Source organism: Dichomitus squalens (genome assembly GCF_000275845.1).
Source record: "Dichomitus squalens LYAD-421 SS1 unplaced genomic scaffold DICSQscaffold_15, whole genome shotgun sequence".
Classification (NCBI taxonomy): Eukaryota; Fungi; Basidiomycota; class Agaricomycetes; order Polyporales; family Polyporaceae; genus Dichomitus; species Dichomitus squalens.
In genome coordinates this window covers 355,726-372,530 of record NW_006766897.1, presented here as the reverse complement: position 1 = coordinate 372,530, position 16,805 = coordinate 355,726, and the positions used below count along the sequence as shown (strand labels likewise).

Genomic DNA, 16,805 nt, shown 5'->3' with positions numbered 1-16,805 from the left:
ACCTTATTAACAGCCGTCAGACTCGGCCTTGGTCTCCTCCAATGCTTTGTCTTTAACTCTACCTCTTTCTGGGTTGCTCGACTGCCCATAGTCCTCTCCCATCTCCGTTCGTTCCTTGTTGAGCTGGTCTCTCGCGCGTGCAGCTGGACTGTTCCGACCTTTCATACCGGCTGGACCTTTTCATGCTGTGTCAAAGGGGCCATTTCAGAGTAACGACGAATGTCAAGCAACCCAAGAATTCCCTTTCCTCAGGATATCGGGAGTTCATTCGCAGAGGAGTTCCTACTTCATCCCGATTAGTGCGTCTTCTTTGATTGCTTCCCCATCCTGTGCCCATGTCAATCATTCTTCTTCAAGTCGCGTGATAGCAGGCTTCTTGCTGGGCTGGGTTTTGTGGAGCGGTCTCGCGTACGCAGGCCGCTCTCATTTCTTTCAGCAGCTCGCCCGCCTTTGCTGGAACTCCCTTCGTCGAGCCAACTCTGCAGCAGTAGCAGGCCCCGACCTCGAAGCGCAATCACCGGTCAACGAAAAGAAGTCTCAATGGCCTCTGGGCGCTCTAGCTCAACCTCGTCGGGTCTCTAACGAGGCTGCTTTAGCGTTCACGCTCGACATATGCTTCGCGTTTGCTGGTTTCGCTGAATTCACTTCCCTTCTCGCTTACAGTCCCAATGGTGACACCGCATGTGGTACGTTCGTCAATTCACCTCACTCATTCGCGGGATGTAGCCGACATTTCACAGCGTTTACCACGGCATGGGGCAGCATGGCAGCCCAAGCAGCTCGCTTGATTGGACTCGTCATACTGGTTCTGGAACTTCACCTTCGCAGAGGGAGTAATCTGGAGTTTTACTGCCTGTGTGCAGCACTTGTAGTTGGCCTATGTGAGTATGCCGAAATGCCTTCTCCAAACTGTTCTAAGTTCATTACCAACAGCGTTCATACTGGCCTTTACTGCCACGAACACTGGTGTGATCGTCTTTATTCATACATTGGGCGTGGCGTTGTGCAATAGAACAATGTATGTGCCCCGATACCTTGATCGTGAAAGGTCCTCATGTCGCCTCGTCAGCTATGCTCCAACTGCGCTGCTGTCCTCAATAGGATTCATTGTCTTAGAGCTTTACATCGGCGTTCGGTTCTTGGGCTGGGATGGCCTCAGGTCGGGCCTTCGTTCTTTCTTCAGGCAGTCTGCCAACCTGCAAGTCGCGCGGGCGGGAAGTTTACTTCTCCTCGACGTCCTCACCGTTGCGCCAAACGCCGTAGCCACGAACGAACTCGCGCAGTTCATCCCATTCAGTATTGGAGCTCTGATGGTCCTTGGTACGTCCCAATCTGTGTCTACTCACGACTATGGCTGACGGTTATACAGGCACGTTCAATCATGGCATTGAGTATAACGTTGTAGTGCCCACTGGGGTGACACCAACTGCTGTAGTGCTCTCGACTCATTCTTCGCGTGCACCTACCCCTCTCTCGATTCCTCAGCCAACCCTCCCACCGTCGTCTGAGGCTGCAGGTGAGACCCCGATGTATGGCACCGAAGCCAGGCCCAAGAAGGAGGAGGAGGTCGTCCTTGAGAGCCCTTTCGTGCCGACCCACCTTCACAGTCAATTCCCCGCACCAGTCCCGGTTCCTAGGAGCGCGCCTCCCCGAATTGGAGATGCGTCGGTCTTCGACTCTCAACAGAGGAGACAGATTCTACCGTTCCAGGTCCAGTATGCAGAGCAGCTCGAGCGACACATCCATACCGGCCCTATAGTCATGCCCATTCGTACCAAGCCACAGCGTCCTCGCGTCGAAGTCATAATCGAGGACATGGAGCGTGTGCCGGAGCGATCAAAGAAGTCGAGCCTCATTGGCTCCGATATCGTGCGGCTTCAGTCTGCGTCGGGAGTCAGTACAATAACGGAGAAGAAGCAGCGGTCGCCCGACAATGTGACCCCGTCTGACTACGCCAATTCTCAAAGTTCCCAATTCACGCCGGTTGCCCGCACACCTACTACCTTCCGCGACTCCGCCCAGTCCGCACCATGGACGCCAGCGCCGACTCGATCCCTCAGCGCCGGCTCTGGAGCTATCTTCTCCACCGCATCGTCCCGCCAGCCAAGCCGCCGGAAAATCAAGTCAACCGCTGCCAGTGAGACCTCGGCCAAGTTGCCTTGGCGCCCTGCCCCTCGACAGTCTTACTCTTCTGCTATGACATTTGGTGGTGCAAGGGAGGAGCTCTCGATTGTGGTGGAGGGCCAAGCAGAACGTCCGGGCTCGCGCCGGGCAAGTCGCTCGTCCACTACGACAAAGCGGATGGTGATCAGCCGGCCTCACTCTTTACGCCCGACGCGATCCTCAAGTCCCCAGCCATCCCTTCGAAGCAAGCACCTCCCCGCCATTCCCTCAGCAACGCGCCCGGCTTCGTCCCAGCATCTCACTGTCCCCGACCATCTCCGGGGGACCGATCCCCCCTCGGGGTCGCCCATCCGGTCATCCTCGCAGTACATCGTCCCGGAGCCTGTCCTGCCCACGTCTCCCCCGTCTGGCTCGTACGAGCGGGCGATGGGCTCCGGCAGACTGCGAGGCCCGAGGTCGCCGCCTACATCCAGCTCGACGCCGAACCTCCGTTCAGGGTGGCCTCAGGTGGGGACGCCAATCGCGGGCCCGGTGCGCATGAACTCGCGGCACAGCCGTAGGCGCAGCGGTAGCTGCCCCGAGCTGCCGCCGCTCGACATGGGCTCGGCGACGCTGCGCCCCATCGGTCCGGTAAAGCGGGACTCGCCACCGGAAAGCTAAGAGGGGAGCAGACGTCAGGAGGGTGCCGGAGGATGCTGGGCAGTATGCTCGCGGTCTTGGCTTGCTCGATAGTTATGCGGTATGAGGGATACGTCCTTGCGATGATTGACATTACGGCCTGCGGCACGGTTAAATTATTCTTGGACACTATAACACGCCCTTTTGTAACCCACACATAATGAATCCCAGTTCATGTAGATTCTTAATGTCCAATGCTGGTGCTCGGCTTGTACGCGGACCAATTATCTCGGAAAGGGTGCCACGTCCAATGCATCCGCCATATTTGGCAGTACGTGATGTCAGTGACTCCGGATGCTGCGCCGGCGCTTCCTGAACTTTATCTTGTACTTACTAGAAGGTCTAATCGCTCTCTCATACCCCTGCCAGCATCACTTAAATCTTGGCCTTCTCGCCGTCTTTGACTGATCTAATTACCAAGGTCTTGCCGCTATGGCTTCTGCAGAGCTGCTAGCACAGATTCAAGCTGGCAAGAGACTGAAGAAGGCAGTCACCAATGACCGGAGTGCCCCCGCTATTGAAACTCCCAAAGGAGGTGGAGGAGGAAGAGCAGGGATTGGTGCCCCATCTATCCCAGTGGGTGCGTTTGCATCCGCTGGAGCAGGTCCTCCACAACTTGGTGGTTTGTTTGCGGGTGGCATGCCCAAGTTGAAGCCAGCTGGCCAGAGTACAAATGGTGCGTCTACGCTGATCGTGTGTGGTCGGAGGAATACATTTAACATGCTTGTACAGGGAAGCCTCCTGCGTTGGGCAAACCCCCGTCTATACCAAGGCGCGAAACCCCATCTGCGCCTGCTGCTGCGCCCCCACCTCCACCCAACCGGCCTTCCCCAGCCAGACCCCCTCCACCTGCCGCACCCCCTGCGCCTCCTGCACGAGTTGCACCCAGTCTACCTGCACGGTCGGCACCTACTCTTCCTAGTGCTCCCTCAGCCCCAGCTCCTCCGCCGCGTAAAGTACCTGCGCCTCCTCCGCGAGCTGGGACTGCCTCGACCCCTCCTGCTATCCCACCTCGAACTGCTTCTCCATCCACCTTCACAAGGAGCGCTCCCGAGCCCCCTCCGCGACCTAGCTCTGCTTTACCAGGCCGCAGAGTACCCGCTCCCCCTACCGCCTCTGGGAGGGCACCCCCGCCTCCGCCGCCCCCGCGACCTTCTTCCGTAGGAGTACACCGCACAGAAAGCGGACCGGCATCGTCTCCCGCGCGTGCGGTCCCGCCTCCTCCGCCTGCGCGCAAGTCGACTCTCGCTCCTCCCCCTCCTCCTGCTCGCCCAAGAGCAAGTTCGGACGCTGGTGCCCCTCCTGCACCTTCCATTGCCCCACCGCCACCAAGCAGGCGGGCTCCTGCGGCACCGGCGGCGCCTCCTCCTGCTCCTCCGCGACAAGCCTCTCCCTCGCCCGCGCCTTCGGCAGGGTCCTCGCCCCGTCATAGCCCGGTACCGACCGCACCTCCCCCGCCCCCGCCAGGTCCGTCACCCGCGCGCACACGCACAACGTCCGGGTCGAATCTTCGCCCTACGTCGCTTCCGCCGTCGCGTGTACCATCGGGTCTGATGCCGAAGCTGAACGGTGCCTCGGAACAGCGCAGAAAGAGTGAGTGTCGTGCATCCGATCCTGATGGTCTACCGAATTTTGACGAATGTTATGATTTTTCTAGTACCCACGCCGCCGCCCAACGTTGGCGCACACACTTTCATTGTGTCGGGGTTCCCGCCTCCACGTCCGTTCACACCGAGCGTGAAGAAGTACGCCGGGGGACGACAGAAGGGGAGCAACTTTGATTTAGGAACACTCTGAGGCGCTGCGGACAGATTGATCGCTGTGGAAACGCCACGTATATTATATACCGTATTTCGAAGTCACCTATGTCATGCGACGCTGAGAAGGGGCGGAATGAGGCCTGGTGTGACAATCTAGCGCAGAATGTCCGCGCAAAGACCGATGGAGGGGCACCACAAGCCAGGGCGCCGTGTGTCAGAAGCCGCGGAGGATGCGAACATAGCGCGGCTCGGAGACTTGTGTGTCACATAGACGAGCGACGACGAGACGTGGCGACCGGATGAGGCAGGGATCAGTTGGCACCCAGGAGAGGCTCGGCTTATGATGATCGGGCTTAGAAAGTGCATCGCATATAAAAGCTCGGCGTGACACGTCGACACGCGCCTTCTCTACTATAAACCGCCCGCGGTCGCGCTCCGCTCGACTCTATCCTTTCTCTTTCTCCCCCTCTTCGTGGTTCACGATGCGGTTCTTGCGTCTGTTCTCTTCGGCCGCTGTGCTGGCCTTCATCCAGGCCGTCCTCGCGTCGGACGTCCTCGACCTCACCAACACCAACTTCGACTCGGTTGTCAAGCCCGAGTCGCTGATCCTCGTCGAGTTCTTCGCGCCTTGGTAAGATAGCCTCGAGGTTGCCTTGTACGTATTCCTGACGTAGGCACCTAGGTGCGGTCACTGTAAGGCTCTCGCTCCCCACTATGAGGAGGCTGCGACCGCCCTCAAGGAAAAGGGTATCAAGCTCGCCAAGGTCAACTGTGTCGACGAGGCGGACTTCTGCCAGTCCAATGGCATTCAGGGCTACCCGTGCGTCACCCTCATCTCATCTTCGTCATGTCCGGCGTTGGTAACCATACCCTGGACTACAGGACTCTCCGTGTGTACCGCAATGGCGAGTACACCGACTACGCGGGTCCACGTAAGGCCGATGGCATCATCAGCTACATGACCAAGTAAGCTTAGTCTGCTATATATGCGAAGAGATATGCGTCTGACCAAGGTCAAACAGGCAGTCACTCCCTGCGGTCTCCGAGGTCACCAAAGAGAACTTCGAGGAATTCAAGAAGGCGGACAATATTGTCGCTCTTGCCTTCCTGCCCTCGTCCACCGACGCCCCTGCTCCTGAATTCAGCGCGACCGCGAACAAGCACCGCGACGACTACCTTTTCGGTCTTACCACCGACCCAGAGGTCGCCGCGGCTGCTGGTGTCACTCCCCCGGCCATTGTCGTATTCCGCTCCTTCGACGAGCCTCAGACCGAGTACCCGTACCCTATCGCCAGCGCCAAGGTCTATGACATTGAGAGCTGGATCGGCGACCTCGCAGTCCCCCTCCTCGGTGAGGTCGGTGCGGAGAACTACCAGACCTACGCCTCGAGCGGCAAGCCCCTTGCCTACCTCTTCGTCGACCCCACCGATGAGAAGCACGACGAGTACCTCAGTACACTCAAGCCGGTCGCTGCGAAGTTCAGGGGCAAAGTTAATTTCGTTTGGATCGACGCCATCAAATATGGCGACCACGCACGCGCCCTCAATGTCGGCGAGGCCAAGTGGCCTGCGTTCGTCGTCCAGGACCTCCAGAAGCAGCTCAAGTACCCCCTCGACCAGAGCAAGGCCTTTACTCCGGAGGCCGCGGAGGAACAGGTTTCGCTTTTCCTTGACAACAAGCTCCAGCCCGAGTTGAAGTCCCAGCCTATCCCTGACGTCCAAGACGAGCCTGTCTTCAACCTTGTTGGCAAGCAGTTCGAGGAGGTCATTTTCGACGATGACCGTGATGTCTTCGTCGAGTTCTACGCCAGCTGGTACGTTCGCACTCTTGTCCTTGATGACACCACGCAATACTGATCGCATTGTCTCTCAGGTGTGGCCACTGCAAGCGTCTCAAGCCCACTTGGGACCAGCTCGGCGAGCACTTCGCTGAGCTCAGGGACCGCGTTACCATTGCGAAGATGGAGGCTACCGAGAACGATCTTCCTCCCAGCGTTCCGTTCCGCATTTCTGGCTTCCCTACGCTGAAATTCAAGCGCGCCGGCTCCCGTGACTTCATCGACTACGACGGCGACCGTTCCCTCGAGAGCCTCATTGCTTTCGTTGAGGAGAACGCTAAGAACTCTCTCGACAAGCCTGCCAACAACACTCCTTCCCAGGAGCAATCTGAGCAGGTTGTCCTCGAGGACCACCACCACCACGAGGAGCTTTAAGCTTTCGGGGCTCTGTTTGGATTCACGATACCTACCTACGCTTTACGCAATTACTTATTGTATTAGTCGAGGCTTGCTCGTCTGGAAATAAAACTCGTGAAACACCTGTACCAGTTCCACCTCACATTGGCTTATCATCATTGGAAGTAGACCATCGTCTAACAATGTGAGTGCATTGCTGCTACGGCGATGTTATCTGAGGATACAAATGATGTTATGCTTCTCTTCCTACACAACGGCCAACTAATACACCAATGCGCGATAAAAAGAGAACGTAAGATCCGGTAGACGACAGGTGAAACAAAGCTTCAGAGCTTGATCTCTTTGAGACCGTGCTTCCAGAAGGTGAAATAGGCTATGGGCCGTCGCGAATCAAGTCAGCGAACCCGAATATATCGCGCGATAAGTGAGCAGACGTACGGGTGATACCGTCCTCCCGGTAGTTGAGGAGGGCGACCATGCCGTCGGGGTTCATGTTCTCGCCAGTGTAGAACTCGTAGTCCTTGAAGTTGGCGACAATCTTCTTCGCGAAGTTTTGTGCGCCCTTCTCGAACGCATTGATCTCGGCCTCATCCGTGCCCTTCTCCTGGAGGTAACTCTTGACGGCCTTCATGTAGCTCTTGAGGTAGGTGAGGTAAGACTTCTTGTCGAACGATGTCGACTGGAGGCGGAAGGAGTAGACGACGTTGTTGACCTGCTGGGCACCGTCGTCGACGTCCTCGTCCTGCTCCTCGGCGGAGGGGTTGGCGCCTGTGCGAGACGCGAGGCTAGCGTTCAGTAACTCGTGCATCTCGGGTAAGTCAAGCAGATGGGGACTTGCCGATGTCGACGTCCGCGCCAGCCTTAACGGTAATCAGCTGGCAGTCGACCTCGTAGACGATGCCGTCGACCTCCTTGCTGCACGAGTTGTCAGTGGGCCTGCTCCCGCGATGCCTGACTATATTGGGGTAGATGCGCACATGGGGAAGGCGTCCGAGAACATCTCGTCATCGGTGATAGCGTCCTGGAACAACTTCATGGTGGTTTTTGCGGGTGGGAGAAGGACGGTGAGAGGGTGGTAGGGATGGACTGGAGCAAGGAAAGCTGAAGATCGGGGCTATGTACACTTTTCACTGCACTGAAAAATAAGAGCGATAGAAAACTCCAGGGGCGATCAATCGATCTTATCGGACAGTCACATGCCTCTCTTCTTCCCCGAATCCGCACTTGCCTTTTTGGAACTTTTTTTGGCCTCGGGCGCGCCTCCGTCCCGCTCTGCACGCTCTCCTCGCTCAACTTCGCGTTACTGCGTCATGGACTACCAGCCTGTAGTCGTCCGCAAACATGCGCGCCCCGCGTCGACGAAACATAACGCCGAATCCAGATATTGGCGGCAATACAAGCACCCCGTCTTCATCAAGGAATATGCGCCTGTTACCTCTGTCCACTTCTCCCCTTCCAAACCTCACCGCTATGCTGTGACTGCTGCTACTCGCGTGCAGATTTATGCGCCAAGAACACAGAAGGTTACCAAGACCATCTCTCGTTTCAAAGATGTGGCAAGGAGCGGGAACATCCGAGGAGACGGCAAGCTCGTCGTGGCTGGAGACGATACCGGACTAGTGCAGGTGCGCACATTGATTCGATTTCAGTACTTCATGGTCTGAATTTGCTGCACGCGCACGCGTGATGTGCATGATACATTCAGGTCTTCGACATGAACTCGCGCGCTATTCTGCGGACGTTTGACGTGCACAAACAACCCGTCCATGTCGCCAAGTTCTCCGCACTCGACCACACCCAGGTCCTCTCTTGCTCGGACGACACCACCGTCAAGCTGTGGGACATCCCCTCGCAAGCCGCCATCACCACCTTCTACGACCACACCGATTACGTCCGTTCCGGACAGGTCTGCACGCACAACCCTCATCTCATCCTCACCGGCTCTTATGACACAACCGTCCGCCTATTAGACTCTCGAACGGGAGAGTGTGAGATGGTAATGGGCGACGCGTCAAATCAATCTGGCACACGCAATACCGCTCCCGTGGAGCAAGTGCTCATGTTCCCCTCTGGCACCGCGGCGCTTTCTGCGTCGGGACCTATCCTTCGCGTGTGGGACATCGTCGCAGGAGGCCGCTGTACACGAGCCATGTCAAATCACCAGAAAACCGTCACGTCTCTAGCATTCAATTCAGACGCAAGCCGAGTGCTCACAGGCAGCTTGGATCAAATGGTGAAGGTGTACGATGTGAGCACATATCGCGTTGTACACACGATGCGATACCCTGCGCCCATCCTCTGTCTGGCAATATCGGTGAGCACGATGCATGGAACTTCAGATTGTGTCTTGCTGACTCATATACCTTGTACAGCCTGACGAGACGCACATCGCAGCCGGCATGTCTGATGGCACTCTGTCAGTCCGCAGACGACAACCGAAGGCGTCTGAACCTGCCGCCCAAGACGTCTTCTCCATCGCATCCCTTCGCTCTGGCGCGTTCGAGTCGTTCCTCGGTGGCTCGCTCCCGACTCTCGGCCAAGGGCGGGTCAAGGAGAAGAAAAAGGCAAAACCGGTGGGCGACGTGGACGAGCTGAAAGTGGAGAACAAACGCAAGAAGCGGTTACGGGAATACGACAGGCTGCTGAAGAACTTCAAGTACTCCGCCGCATTGGACTCCGTACTCCGCAAGGTATTCGCATCTTGAAAGCTCTTGTCCCGACGCCTTAATCACGTTGTCGCAGAATGTGGCGCCCACGACAGCATTTTCTCTGATCCAGGAACTCATCCACAGGGATGGTCTGCGAACAGCCTTAGGCGGACGCGACGACGTCCTGCTAGAGCCTGTGCTCCGGCTATTGTTGAAGCACGTCACGGACCCTCGTTTCGGCGAGATGGTCTGCGACGTCGCCAACATAGTCATAGGTGAGTACCGATTTTGATCTAGGTTGCACCTACCAGTTGAACGAATCTCCGTTTGATAAGAGATGTATACTCCCGTTCTCGGCCAATCACCACTCATCGACACCCTCTTCGCGCGACTACGAAAGAAGGTCACAGCTGAGCTCCGCTTCCAAAAAGAGCTGGTCAAGGCTAAGGGCGCGCTAGACATGCTCCTAGCATCTGCCGCTCTCTCCGTCGCCCAGTCATAGCCCTTGCGTCAGATTTCGTTCATGTAGGACTCGCGCTGTCCAATGCGCCTGTCCCATTAGTGATACACCTATTGTACTTGTACAGTCCGTATATATAATCAGCAGGCATCCAGGAAGACGATGAGGTTGCGCAAAATTTCGCGCTGAGATGGCGCGTCGCCTGTGTTGGTCGTATCGTCCTCGTCGACATTGTCGTGGTAGATCTGAAGCGTTTTCACGATGTCCTTGAGAGACTGATTTTTGCGGTCGAGGAGCTTCCGTACATGTTCCCGAACCTGTATCATAAGCAGCGTCAGCTCTGCTCAAATTGAATCAGTTCAAGAAGCGCATACCCCGTCGTCTTCCATGACGATCCACGCGAGAATGTAGTCGACCGTCTGCAATGTGAAGAGGCCGCCATCTAGTCGTCGGAGATAGAACAGATCCTCCATCTCTTTGACTTCTTCGCCATCCTCCTCCATTCGCTGTGCAGTAGCATGAGAAGGCTGTACACACATCGGAGGTCTGCCAGAGTCCATACCTTTTTCTCGTCTGCGATCTCCTTGTCAGTGGCATTGAGCCGTGCCTGCGCGGAGTCTCGGATCTCGAGCAGCTTCTCGGGCTTCTCATAACTGTTCTCGACGAACTTGACCAATAGACGTATGCGCGCAGGTGAGTCCCAAGCGAGGTTCGACAGCAGGGAGGACACGATGCCGAGCGTGTGCGCAGTGTCCTCCGACGCAGCATGTCCGGCGTTCGCTTTTTGCTTCTTGTTTGCCTTGCCCATGAAAAATGAGAAGAGTGTCTTCAGACCAAGAGCGTCGACGAAAGTCTCGCAGGCAGCGGTGCCAGCAGGACCAGACATAGCGTAGTCGAGAACCTTGATGGCCCGCGAGCGGGCTTGCATCTTGTCCCTGCAAGGGACGTCAGCGCGGTGGATAACATACAATGGAGTGGAGATGCACACTTCAACATGAGGACCATAAGGTCAACACCTTCGTTGTCCAGGAACTGTTGCTTTATCTCAGCTTCTCCGAGCGCAGAGCAGAGACAGTCGAAGACATTCTCCATGAATTCTGTTTCGTCTGCATCCACGGGATCCTTCTTGCGGTAGCGCTACGAAAGAGGGACCATCAGCCATCCATCCAAGCCGAACCTGAACTCAACTCACGGAAAGGATCTTGAGGATGGACTCGACGCCATTCAGCTTTCCCAACTCTAGCCTATTTGGTCGGTTGTTCTGAAGTAAGATGGACAAGATTTCCGCAGCGTAGCCCCGGTTTTCGTCGTGCCTTGACGACTCTATCCTTGTCATCACCCATGATAGAATCTTTGTTTTTGAGACAAGCTGAGTCGATAGCTCAGGATTGAATCCTAGAATGTTCTCGAAGATCCCTAGACGTAAATTGAGTGAGGGTGAAACACTGTGGCGGAAGTAGGAGCATTACCGAGGACATGAAAGATGCCTTGTCTGTCGGATTCCTCAGCCTCGTTGAAACGGCTCAAATTGTCAACAAGGAGCTCGAGGATGGAGTTGGCGAGCTTGAATAGAACGTTAGGAATCGCCTGTACCTGCTTCCAGTTCCACTACAAACACTCACAAGACTCTCAATTAATTGCTTGAGCGCATCTTCGCGACTGCCCTCCTCTTCTTCCTCGTCATCTTGCTCATTCCCAACATCCTCGTCCGTAAACTCATGTATCACTTCCACTACGTCAATGACGATATCGACGTTCTCGTGACTCAGCAAACCAATGAGACGTTCGATGGCGCCGGAGCGAACAATCTCTGGGTACGCGAGCACCGGTGACTGCGCGAGGGGGAGCAATGCCTTGATAGCGAGGTCCAGGTCGGCTTCGGAGTCAATGAATCTAGGAAGAGGATTAGAGACGGATGCATACCCGCTTCGTCTAAAGTACGTACTTGGTAGGGTCGTCCGGATACTTCGACCGATGGTCCTGGTTCTTGTTTGCAGCGCGCTCGAAACGCGTCAATAACCTCCGCACCCCGGTGATCGTCATCTCATCCAACTGACGAGGATCTGGCCTCAGTAATGAGCACAAGGTTACGGCCTCAACTCGAGTACTCACGTCTTCTCTCACGTCATCTCCGCCGGCCTGGTCAAATATGTTGAGGATGTCCTTCTGCTCATTCGTCAAGCCGCCGCCAAAAAACCGTCCCTCATCATCCTCCTCCGCGAAATAATCTGCATCCCCGCCAGGCGCGAAGTCCATGCGATCCTCCCCTTCCTCCTCTTCCACCGTAGCCGCGTTCTTCCCTTTGTCGCGGGATGCTGTACCATTTGGAGGGGACACCGTGGAAATCGAACTACCCTCTTCGTCTATCCTCATCCGCTTGAGCATCTCAGGCGTAGGATTGTCAGGCAGGCGTCGCTTGTTGCTACTAGCGGGTAGCTTGGGCACCTGAATCAACCGTGAGAGGTATGTCAAGGAGACTCGTGAGGGCACATACCGACCTTGAACAGCTTGTCGATATCCATGTTAGTGGAGTAGACGCGCGGAGCCTCAGCAAGCAGAGAGTGGTTTCGCGAAGCTAGCTGGAGCAGAGGGAAGGAGTGGCAGAGGCGCCCTGACGCGTGCCCGCATAGCAGACGGGCGTCTGACGGGAGAAGTAGAGGGTTGTCTTCGCCCTGTAGTACCGCCAATGCGACCGATGACACACGACTTTGATGTCGTCCAAAGATGAAATGTATAAAGTTACATTGCCTTCAGAGCACACAACGGACATTACATTACACTACTCTACGGTGCCTCCCTAGCAAGTATGTCCCGTCCAAAACCACCGTCCTTGATGTCTGCCAACCGCATGCTACGGTTGACTGGAGCTCAATACGGCTTATGCCTGTTCTTCTTCAGCTCCTTCTCCAGCTGCTTGGCCTTCCGGTGGCCGATCTCGACCGGGTTGACAGAGTTATCAGCCTTCTTGAGCTTGATAGGGCGGTTACCCACATACTTGCCTATTGTAGCGTGGTTGGTTGGCAGCCCCAGCACATCGAGTGGTGGATTACTCACCATCCATTTCCTTCCATGCTTTGAGGAAATCTTCCGGGTCAGAAAAAGCTACGAAGCCAAACTTGGCCTGTCAAGGGAGTGTCAATGGCGCGTCGGATCTCCGCATGCGTGAAGCTCACCTTGTTACTGAGCCTATCTCGAATGACCCTTGCCTTCTGAAACGACGGGTACTTGTTGAATGCGTTGGACAGTACGTCGTCAGATACATCGTTACTAAGGTCGCCTACGAACAGACGAAACCAGGCTATTCGCGAGCGATTGAATATTCTACTCAATGTTTTTGCGAAGATGTCCACTCACAAGGGCTCCATTCCAGCAGAGTCTGGTCCTCCCAGACTTTTCCACCGCCTTTGCGGAGGACAGTGGTACGCTTACCGCCTTTGGCCAGCTTGCCTCCTGCGCCACCGCGTTTGTCCACCATTGCACCTGGAACGTACACACTCTGCTGAGCGAGGATTCCAACATCATATTCGTAGGCGTTGGCAGGTACAGGGGCATTGTGCGCGGAGGTCGACGAGCCTGGGATAGGGTACATGGGACCCGCATAGGGCTGGTGATATGGGTTCACATCGGAGGAAGACGACGCCTGGTGTTGGTACTGGTATTGCTGGTAGTAATTCTGCGCAGAATATGGGTCCATGATGGACGGTGGCTTGCTTGAGGCAGTAACAAGAGGAGTGGTAAGAGGCCGAGGGTGCAAGCAGGTGGCAGAGACCAGGAGCAAGAGCGACGTGACTGCTCGGAACGTTCTCGACTTAGCGCTAGGGCAATGGGTACAGGGACCCCGAAACCAGTGCTCACGTGAATACTTCGGGGTCTCACCGCCCAAGATTCTACAGTGGAGGCTAGTGCGCCGTCAACGAACGAACCCCTCCCCTCCTCAAGACCCTCCTCTTCAAGGTGAGTACTGGACAGAATCATGTTCATACGCATCAAAGGGCCATCTAGTGCCGTCGAAAGAATCCTGGTGGAAAGAAATCGCACCAGACGAGGATGGATGGCTCTGGACCGACTTGGATGAGGTTTGTTCAGGCACTGACTTCGTTCCCCCCGTTTCCTAGATGCCGTTCGTCAAGAAGATCAAGTCCGACGCATACTTCTCGCGCTTCCAGGTCAAGTACCGTCGGCGGCGGGAGGGCAAGACCGACTACTATGCGCGTAAGCGGCTGGTGACCCAGGCAAAGAACAAGTAGTGCGTCGGGAATCGCGTCTAGACTTTTGTGAGTATGTCCTGACGCTAGTTCGTAGCAACGCTCCGAAGTACCGCCTGGTCGTCCGCTTTACGAACAAGGAGGTTATCGTTCAAATCGTCTACGCCCGCCTCCAGGGTGACTTTGTCCTCACCGCTGCCCGCTCGAAAGAGCTGCCTCGCTACGGCATCAACCACGGTCTCACCAACTGGACTGCTGGTACGTCTACATCGTACGTATATACTGGACTACTCATTGACTACCGGCCTTCATCAGCTTACGCGACTGGTCTCCTTGCCGCTCGTCGTGCTCTGACCAAGCTTGGCCTCGCTGACAAGTACGAGGGTGTTACTGAGCCTGATGGCACCCTCGCCCTAACGGAGGAGCTCGACGGCGAGGACGAGCCCCGTCCTTTCAAGGCGTACCTTGACGTTGGTCTCAAGCGCACGTCGACCGGTTCTCGCGTGTTCGGTGCCCTCAAGGGTGCGTCGGACGGCGGTATCTTCATTCCCCACAACGAGAAGCGCTTCCCTGGCTACGACCCCGAGTCTAAGGAGCTCGACGCCGAGGTCTTGAAGAAGTACATCTTCGGTGGTCATGTGGCGGAGTACATGGAGTCGCTCGAGGAGGAGGATGACGAGCGGTACGTCCTGATAGTATCACATCGTAGTCGCATCCTGATCTTTTCATAAGCTTCAAGAAGCAGTTCTCGACCTACCTTGCAGACGGCATCGGCTCAGAGGATATTGAGGAGATCTATACCAACGCATACGCCGCCATCCGCGAGGACCCCACGTTCAAGCCTACCGAGAAGACGAAGGACTGGGCTGCCGAGAGCAAAAAATACAGGAGTCCCAAGCTTACTCTGGAGCAACGCAAGCAGCGCATCCAGGAGAAGATCGACGCGTTCCGTGCCGAGAACGAGGAGTAGACACCTGTTCTCGTTTCTTCCGGGATCTCGACCTTTCCATGTATCACTTTACGCACACCCCTACGCCGCCTATGGTCCAAAAACTAGGCTATGCTATTGCCATGCTGTCACTGCAGATACCACCAGACCATCGTGTGCGCACAAATTTTGGCAAAGAGAACGGCAATGTGTCACCGACCCAAAGACGACTCTATGGTATGTCGTACCCATTCGAAGAGAGATAGTTGCCCGCCAGGTCGGTATGCCTCAACAAGAGAGGGTCGGGCATCGCGACCCGACCTTGACGCAGTACATGAGACGGTATCGCCAGTGAAATTGATCTGGAAGTTGCTATCGCGGGAGTGAGCAGTCGTGCAAATAGTGAGGAGTGTTATACAACTCACAGGACGCAGCCCTCCCATCTTCCAACACTCCTACCACTTAGAAGGTCGACGAACCAGGTCCCGTTGACTCGCTCGCATAGCCCTGTTCCCATTTCGCATATCCGACTCAAGAGACCTCCGCAGACCTCGTCCACGAGTAACTGGGTGAGTTGAGAGATAGAGGCAATAGGCAGCGTGGCTTGTGGTAAGTGCACAATGAGAGTCGATGGTGACGCCGTCGTGAATCGCAATGTGTGCCTGAGCCCGGTCAGAGCCGTGAGATTATCTCGTTTGTGGAACGCTTGGACACTAACCTATCATCCAGTCGAAGCAATGCATCGCCACCGATGGGCTTCGGCTCGTCGTTGAGGAGGTTTGCAACGAGGGTCTTACCACTGTCAGCTACCGGGTCGTAATGCACTTTGGTAGACACGCCTGCAAGACGCAATGCTGCCACCACGCGGTCAATCTCGTCACGTACGCGCTCCCAAAACTCGCGGTACTGTAGAATGTCGATTACCGGTAGCAGGACGGGGGGCAATTGCACGATAGGCACGGGTGCGATACTGGCCTTGTTCAGTCTGGTGCTCTTCGACACTCGGTGTGCACGCGACAAAAGGATGTGAAGGAGGGAGTACAAGAGGTCGCAGTAAGAATCGAGCTTTCCGTCGTCGTTGCGGAGGCTCTCGCCATCGACCTGCCGCCATTGTGGTCAGTGGCGTTGTAGCGTCCGCTGTATGAACGGACCTACCAATTCAAAACGGAGCTCCGTGCTCTGAGCAGCGTCAATGACGATGAGACGCTCCGAAACTTCGGCCGACGCCGTGGGCAGGCTACTTGCTTCCCTAATTAATGCTGAAAACACTTCCTGCTCTACGATCTCCGCTTGGGCGGCACGGAGGGCGCCATCCAGCGTTCCGTCATCGGGGTCCGAGAGGACATTATAGGTTGCGTGTCGTGAACCATCCGGCGATACGCGGATGATTGAGACGCGTAGGCGTGTCCGCTGACGCATGGGGAACTCCAATGAGGTTCCATCTGAAGTCGACATACGCCCTATCGCGCGTCGGCGAAACGATGCCGGAGCTGAGGGAACTCACCATCAAGAAAATGGAACACAACGGACATGATAGGAGAGCAACGTACACTCCTCGAGCCCGTATGAAATGAGGAAGTCTTTGGACGTCTCATTCGCGCCTTTTCCGGTAGCAGACCCGAGCGGCAATGGGGCAGGAATGAGACCCCAGTTTCCTCGTCTGATCTTGAGGGCGTCCACCCAGTACTTCTCCCCGGACACGCGGCCCTGTTCCATTTGCTCTGCGGCGTTCTTGAATAGGTCGGCGGCTGATCTGAGCGCCTTGTCCTTGCCACCAATTGCCAACTGGGCGTTGAATGCTTGCACG

The 16,805-nt window shown here is 56.0% G+C and overlaps 8 protein-coding genes across 8 annotated transcripts; 5 read left to right on the top strand and 3 right to left on the bottom strand.

Moving 5' to 3' along the window:
• Positions 1-64: 64 nt before the first annotated feature.
• Positions 65-2,964, top strand: DICSQDRAFT_136787 (uncharacterized protein). The gene is made up of 6 exons (XM_007366001.1): positions 65-299; positions 358-686; positions 741-881; positions 934-1,018; positions 1,070-1,320; positions 1,370-2,964. The coding sequence occupies exon 6, from the start codon at positions 1,528-1,530 to the stop codon at positions 2,782-2,784; it is 1,257 nt and encodes a 418-aa protein (XP_007366063.1). The 5' UTR covers positions 65-299; positions 358-686; positions 741-881; positions 934-1,018; positions 1,070-1,320; positions 1,370-1,527; the 3' UTR covers positions 2,785-2,964.
• Positions 2,965-3,153: 189 nt separating this feature from the next.
• On the top strand, positions 3,154-5,013 carry DICSQDRAFT_155314 (uncharacterized protein). The gene is made up of 3 exons (XM_007366000.1): positions 3,154-3,478; positions 3,535-4,395; positions 4,460-5,013. Exons 1-3 carry the CDS (start codon positions 3,235-3,237, stop codon positions 4,597-4,599), a joined length of 1,245 nt encoding a protein of 414 aa, XP_007366062.1. The 5' UTR covers positions 3,154-3,234; the 3' UTR covers positions 4,600-5,013.
• DICSQDRAFT_161668 (disulfide isomerase) lies at positions 4,987-6,893 on the top strand. The gene is made up of 5 exons (XM_007365999.1): positions 4,987-5,193; positions 5,245-5,382; positions 5,445-5,528; positions 5,585-6,376; positions 6,436-6,893. The coding sequence occupies exons 1-5, from the start codon at positions 5,045-5,047 to the stop codon at positions 6,773-6,775; spliced, it is 1,503 nt and encodes a 500-aa protein (XP_007366061.1). The 5' UTR covers positions 4,987-5,044; the 3' UTR covers positions 6,776-6,893.
• Positions 6,894-6,941: 48 nt separating this feature from the next.
• DICSQDRAFT_86749 (translationally controlled tumor-associated) lies at positions 6,942-7,863 on the bottom strand. The gene is made up of 4 exons (XM_007365998.1): positions 7,735-7,863; positions 7,596-7,672; positions 7,196-7,525; positions 6,942-7,130 (listed from the first exon to the last, which is right to left on the bottom strand). Exons 1-4 carry the CDS (start codon positions 7,791-7,793, stop codon positions 7,084-7,086), a joined length of 513 nt encoding a protein of 170 aa, XP_007366060.1. The 5' UTR covers positions 7,794-7,863; the 3' UTR covers positions 6,942-7,083.
• Positions 7,864-8,067: 204 nt separating this feature from the next.
• DICSQDRAFT_170369 (WD40 repeat-like protein) lies at positions 8,068-9,907 on the top strand (the record flags this gene model as incomplete). Its single annotated transcript, XM_007365997.1, has 5 exons — positions 8,068-8,382; positions 8,463-9,071; positions 9,130-9,447; positions 9,500-9,680; positions 9,741-9,907. 5 exons carry the CDS (start codon positions 8,068-8,070, stop codon positions 9,905-9,907), a joined length of 1,590 nt encoding a protein of 529 aa, XP_007366059.1.
• Positions 9,908-10,005: 98 nt separating this feature from the next.
• DICSQDRAFT_61364 (uncharacterized protein) lies at positions 10,006-12,387 on the bottom strand (the record flags this gene model as incomplete). The annotated part of the gene is made up of 10 exons (XM_007365996.1): positions 10,006-10,182; positions 10,240-10,371; positions 10,428-10,800; positions 10,854-11,002; positions 11,058-11,281; positions 11,335-11,428; positions 11,488-11,758; positions 11,811-11,917; positions 11,978-12,310; positions 12,364-12,387. The coding sequence occupies 10 exons, from the start codon at positions 12,385-12,387 to the stop codon at positions 10,006-10,008; spliced, it is 1,884 nt and encodes a 627-aa protein (XP_007366058.1).
• Positions 12,388-12,585: 198 nt separating this feature from the next.
• Positions 12,586-13,621, bottom strand: DICSQDRAFT_155310 (RNA-binding domain-containing protein). Its single transcript, XM_007365995.1, has 4 exons — positions 13,220-13,621; positions 13,039-13,163; positions 12,920-12,986; positions 12,586-12,864 (listed from the first exon to the last, which is right to left on the bottom strand). Exons 1-4 carry the CDS (start codon positions 13,557-13,559, stop codon positions 12,734-12,736), a joined length of 663 nt encoding a protein of 220 aa, XP_007366057.1. The 5' UTR covers positions 13,560-13,621; the 3' UTR covers positions 12,586-12,733.
• Positions 13,622-13,771: 150 nt separating this feature from the next.
• DICSQDRAFT_86741 (uncharacterized protein) lies at positions 13,772-16,682 on the top strand. Its single transcript, XM_007365994.1, has 9 exons — positions 13,772-13,819; positions 13,981-14,111; positions 14,168-14,328; positions 14,386-14,752; positions 14,803-15,370; positions 15,424-15,660; positions 15,717-16,099; positions 16,154-16,488; positions 16,549-16,682. Exons 2-5 carry the CDS (start codon positions 13,981-13,983, stop codon positions 15,038-15,040), a joined length of 897 nt encoding a protein of 298 aa, XP_007366056.1. The 5' UTR covers positions 13,772-13,819; the 3' UTR covers positions 15,041-15,370; positions 15,424-15,660; positions 15,717-16,099; positions 16,154-16,488; positions 16,549-16,682.
• The last annotated feature ends 123 nt before the right edge of the window (positions 16,683-16,805 follow it).

Excerpts from the sequence above, each read along its gene's own strand:
- DICSQDRAFT_136787 (XM_007366001.1), top strand. The coding sequence starts at position 1,528 with ATGTATGGCACCGAAGCCAGGCCCAAGAAGGAGGAGGAGGTCGTCCTT.
- DICSQDRAFT_155314 (XM_007366000.1), top strand. The coding sequence starts at position 3,235 with ATGGCTTCTGCAGAGCTGCTAGCACAGATTCAAGCTGGCAAGAGACTG. Across the intron at positions 3,479-3,534 it reads AGCTGGCCAGAGTACAAATG|GGAAGCCTCCTGCGTTGGGC; the intron begins GTGCGTCTACGC and ends ATGCTTGTACAG. Across the intron at positions 4,396-4,459 it reads CTCGGAACAGCGCAGAAAGA|TACCCACGCCGCCGCCCAAC; the intron begins GTGAGTGTCGTG and ends TGATTTTTCTAG.
- DICSQDRAFT_161668 (XM_007365999.1), top strand. The coding sequence starts at position 5,045 with ATGCGGTTCTTGCGTCTGTTCTCTTCGGCCGCTGTGCTGGCCTTCATC. Across the intron at positions 5,383-5,444 it reads AATGGCATTCAGGGCTACCC|GACTCTCCGTGTGTACCGCA; the intron begins GTGCGTCACCCT and ends CCTGGACTACAG. Across the intron at positions 5,529-5,584 it reads ATCATCAGCTACATGACCAA|GCAGTCACTCCCTGCGGTCT; the intron begins GTAAGCTTAGTC and ends AAGGTCAAACAG.
- DICSQDRAFT_86749 (XM_007365998.1), bottom strand. The coding sequence starts at position 7,793 with ATGAAGTTGTTCCAGGACGCTATCACCGATGACGAGATGTTCTCGGAC. Across the intron at positions 7,526-7,595 it reads TGGCGCGGACGTCGACATCG|GCGCCAACCCCTCCGCCGAG; the intron begins GCAAGTCCCCAT and ends CGTCTCGCACAG. Across the intron at positions 7,131-7,195 it reads CCGGGAGGACGGTATCACCC|CCTATTTCACCTTCTGGAAG; the intron begins GTACGTCTGCTC and ends GACGGCCCATAG.
- DICSQDRAFT_155310 (XM_007365995.1), bottom strand. The coding sequence starts at position 13,559 with ATGGACCCATATTCTGCGCAGAATTACTACCAGCAATACCAGTACCAA. Across the intron at positions 13,164-13,219 it reads TCTGCTGGAATGGAGCCCTT|CCTGGTTTCGTCTGTTCGTA; the intron begins GTGAGTGGACAT and ends GCTCGCGAATAG. Across the intron at positions 12,987-13,038 it reads GAGATAGGCTCAGTAACAAG|GCCAAGTTTGGCTTCGTAGC; the intron begins GTGAGCTTCACG and ends CTCCCTTGACAG.
- DICSQDRAFT_86741 (XM_007365994.1), top strand. The coding sequence starts at position 13,981 with ATGCCGTTCGTCAAGAAGATCAAGTCCGACGCATACTTCTCGCGCTTC. Across the intron at positions 14,112-14,167 it reads ACCCAGGCAAAGAACAAGTA|CAACGCTCCGAAGTACCGCC; the intron begins GTGCGTCGGGAA and ends GCTAGTTCGTAG. Across the intron at positions 14,329-14,385 it reads TCTCACCAACTGGACTGCTG|CTTACGCGACTGGTCTCCTT; the intron begins GTACGTCTACAT and ends GGCCTTCATCAG.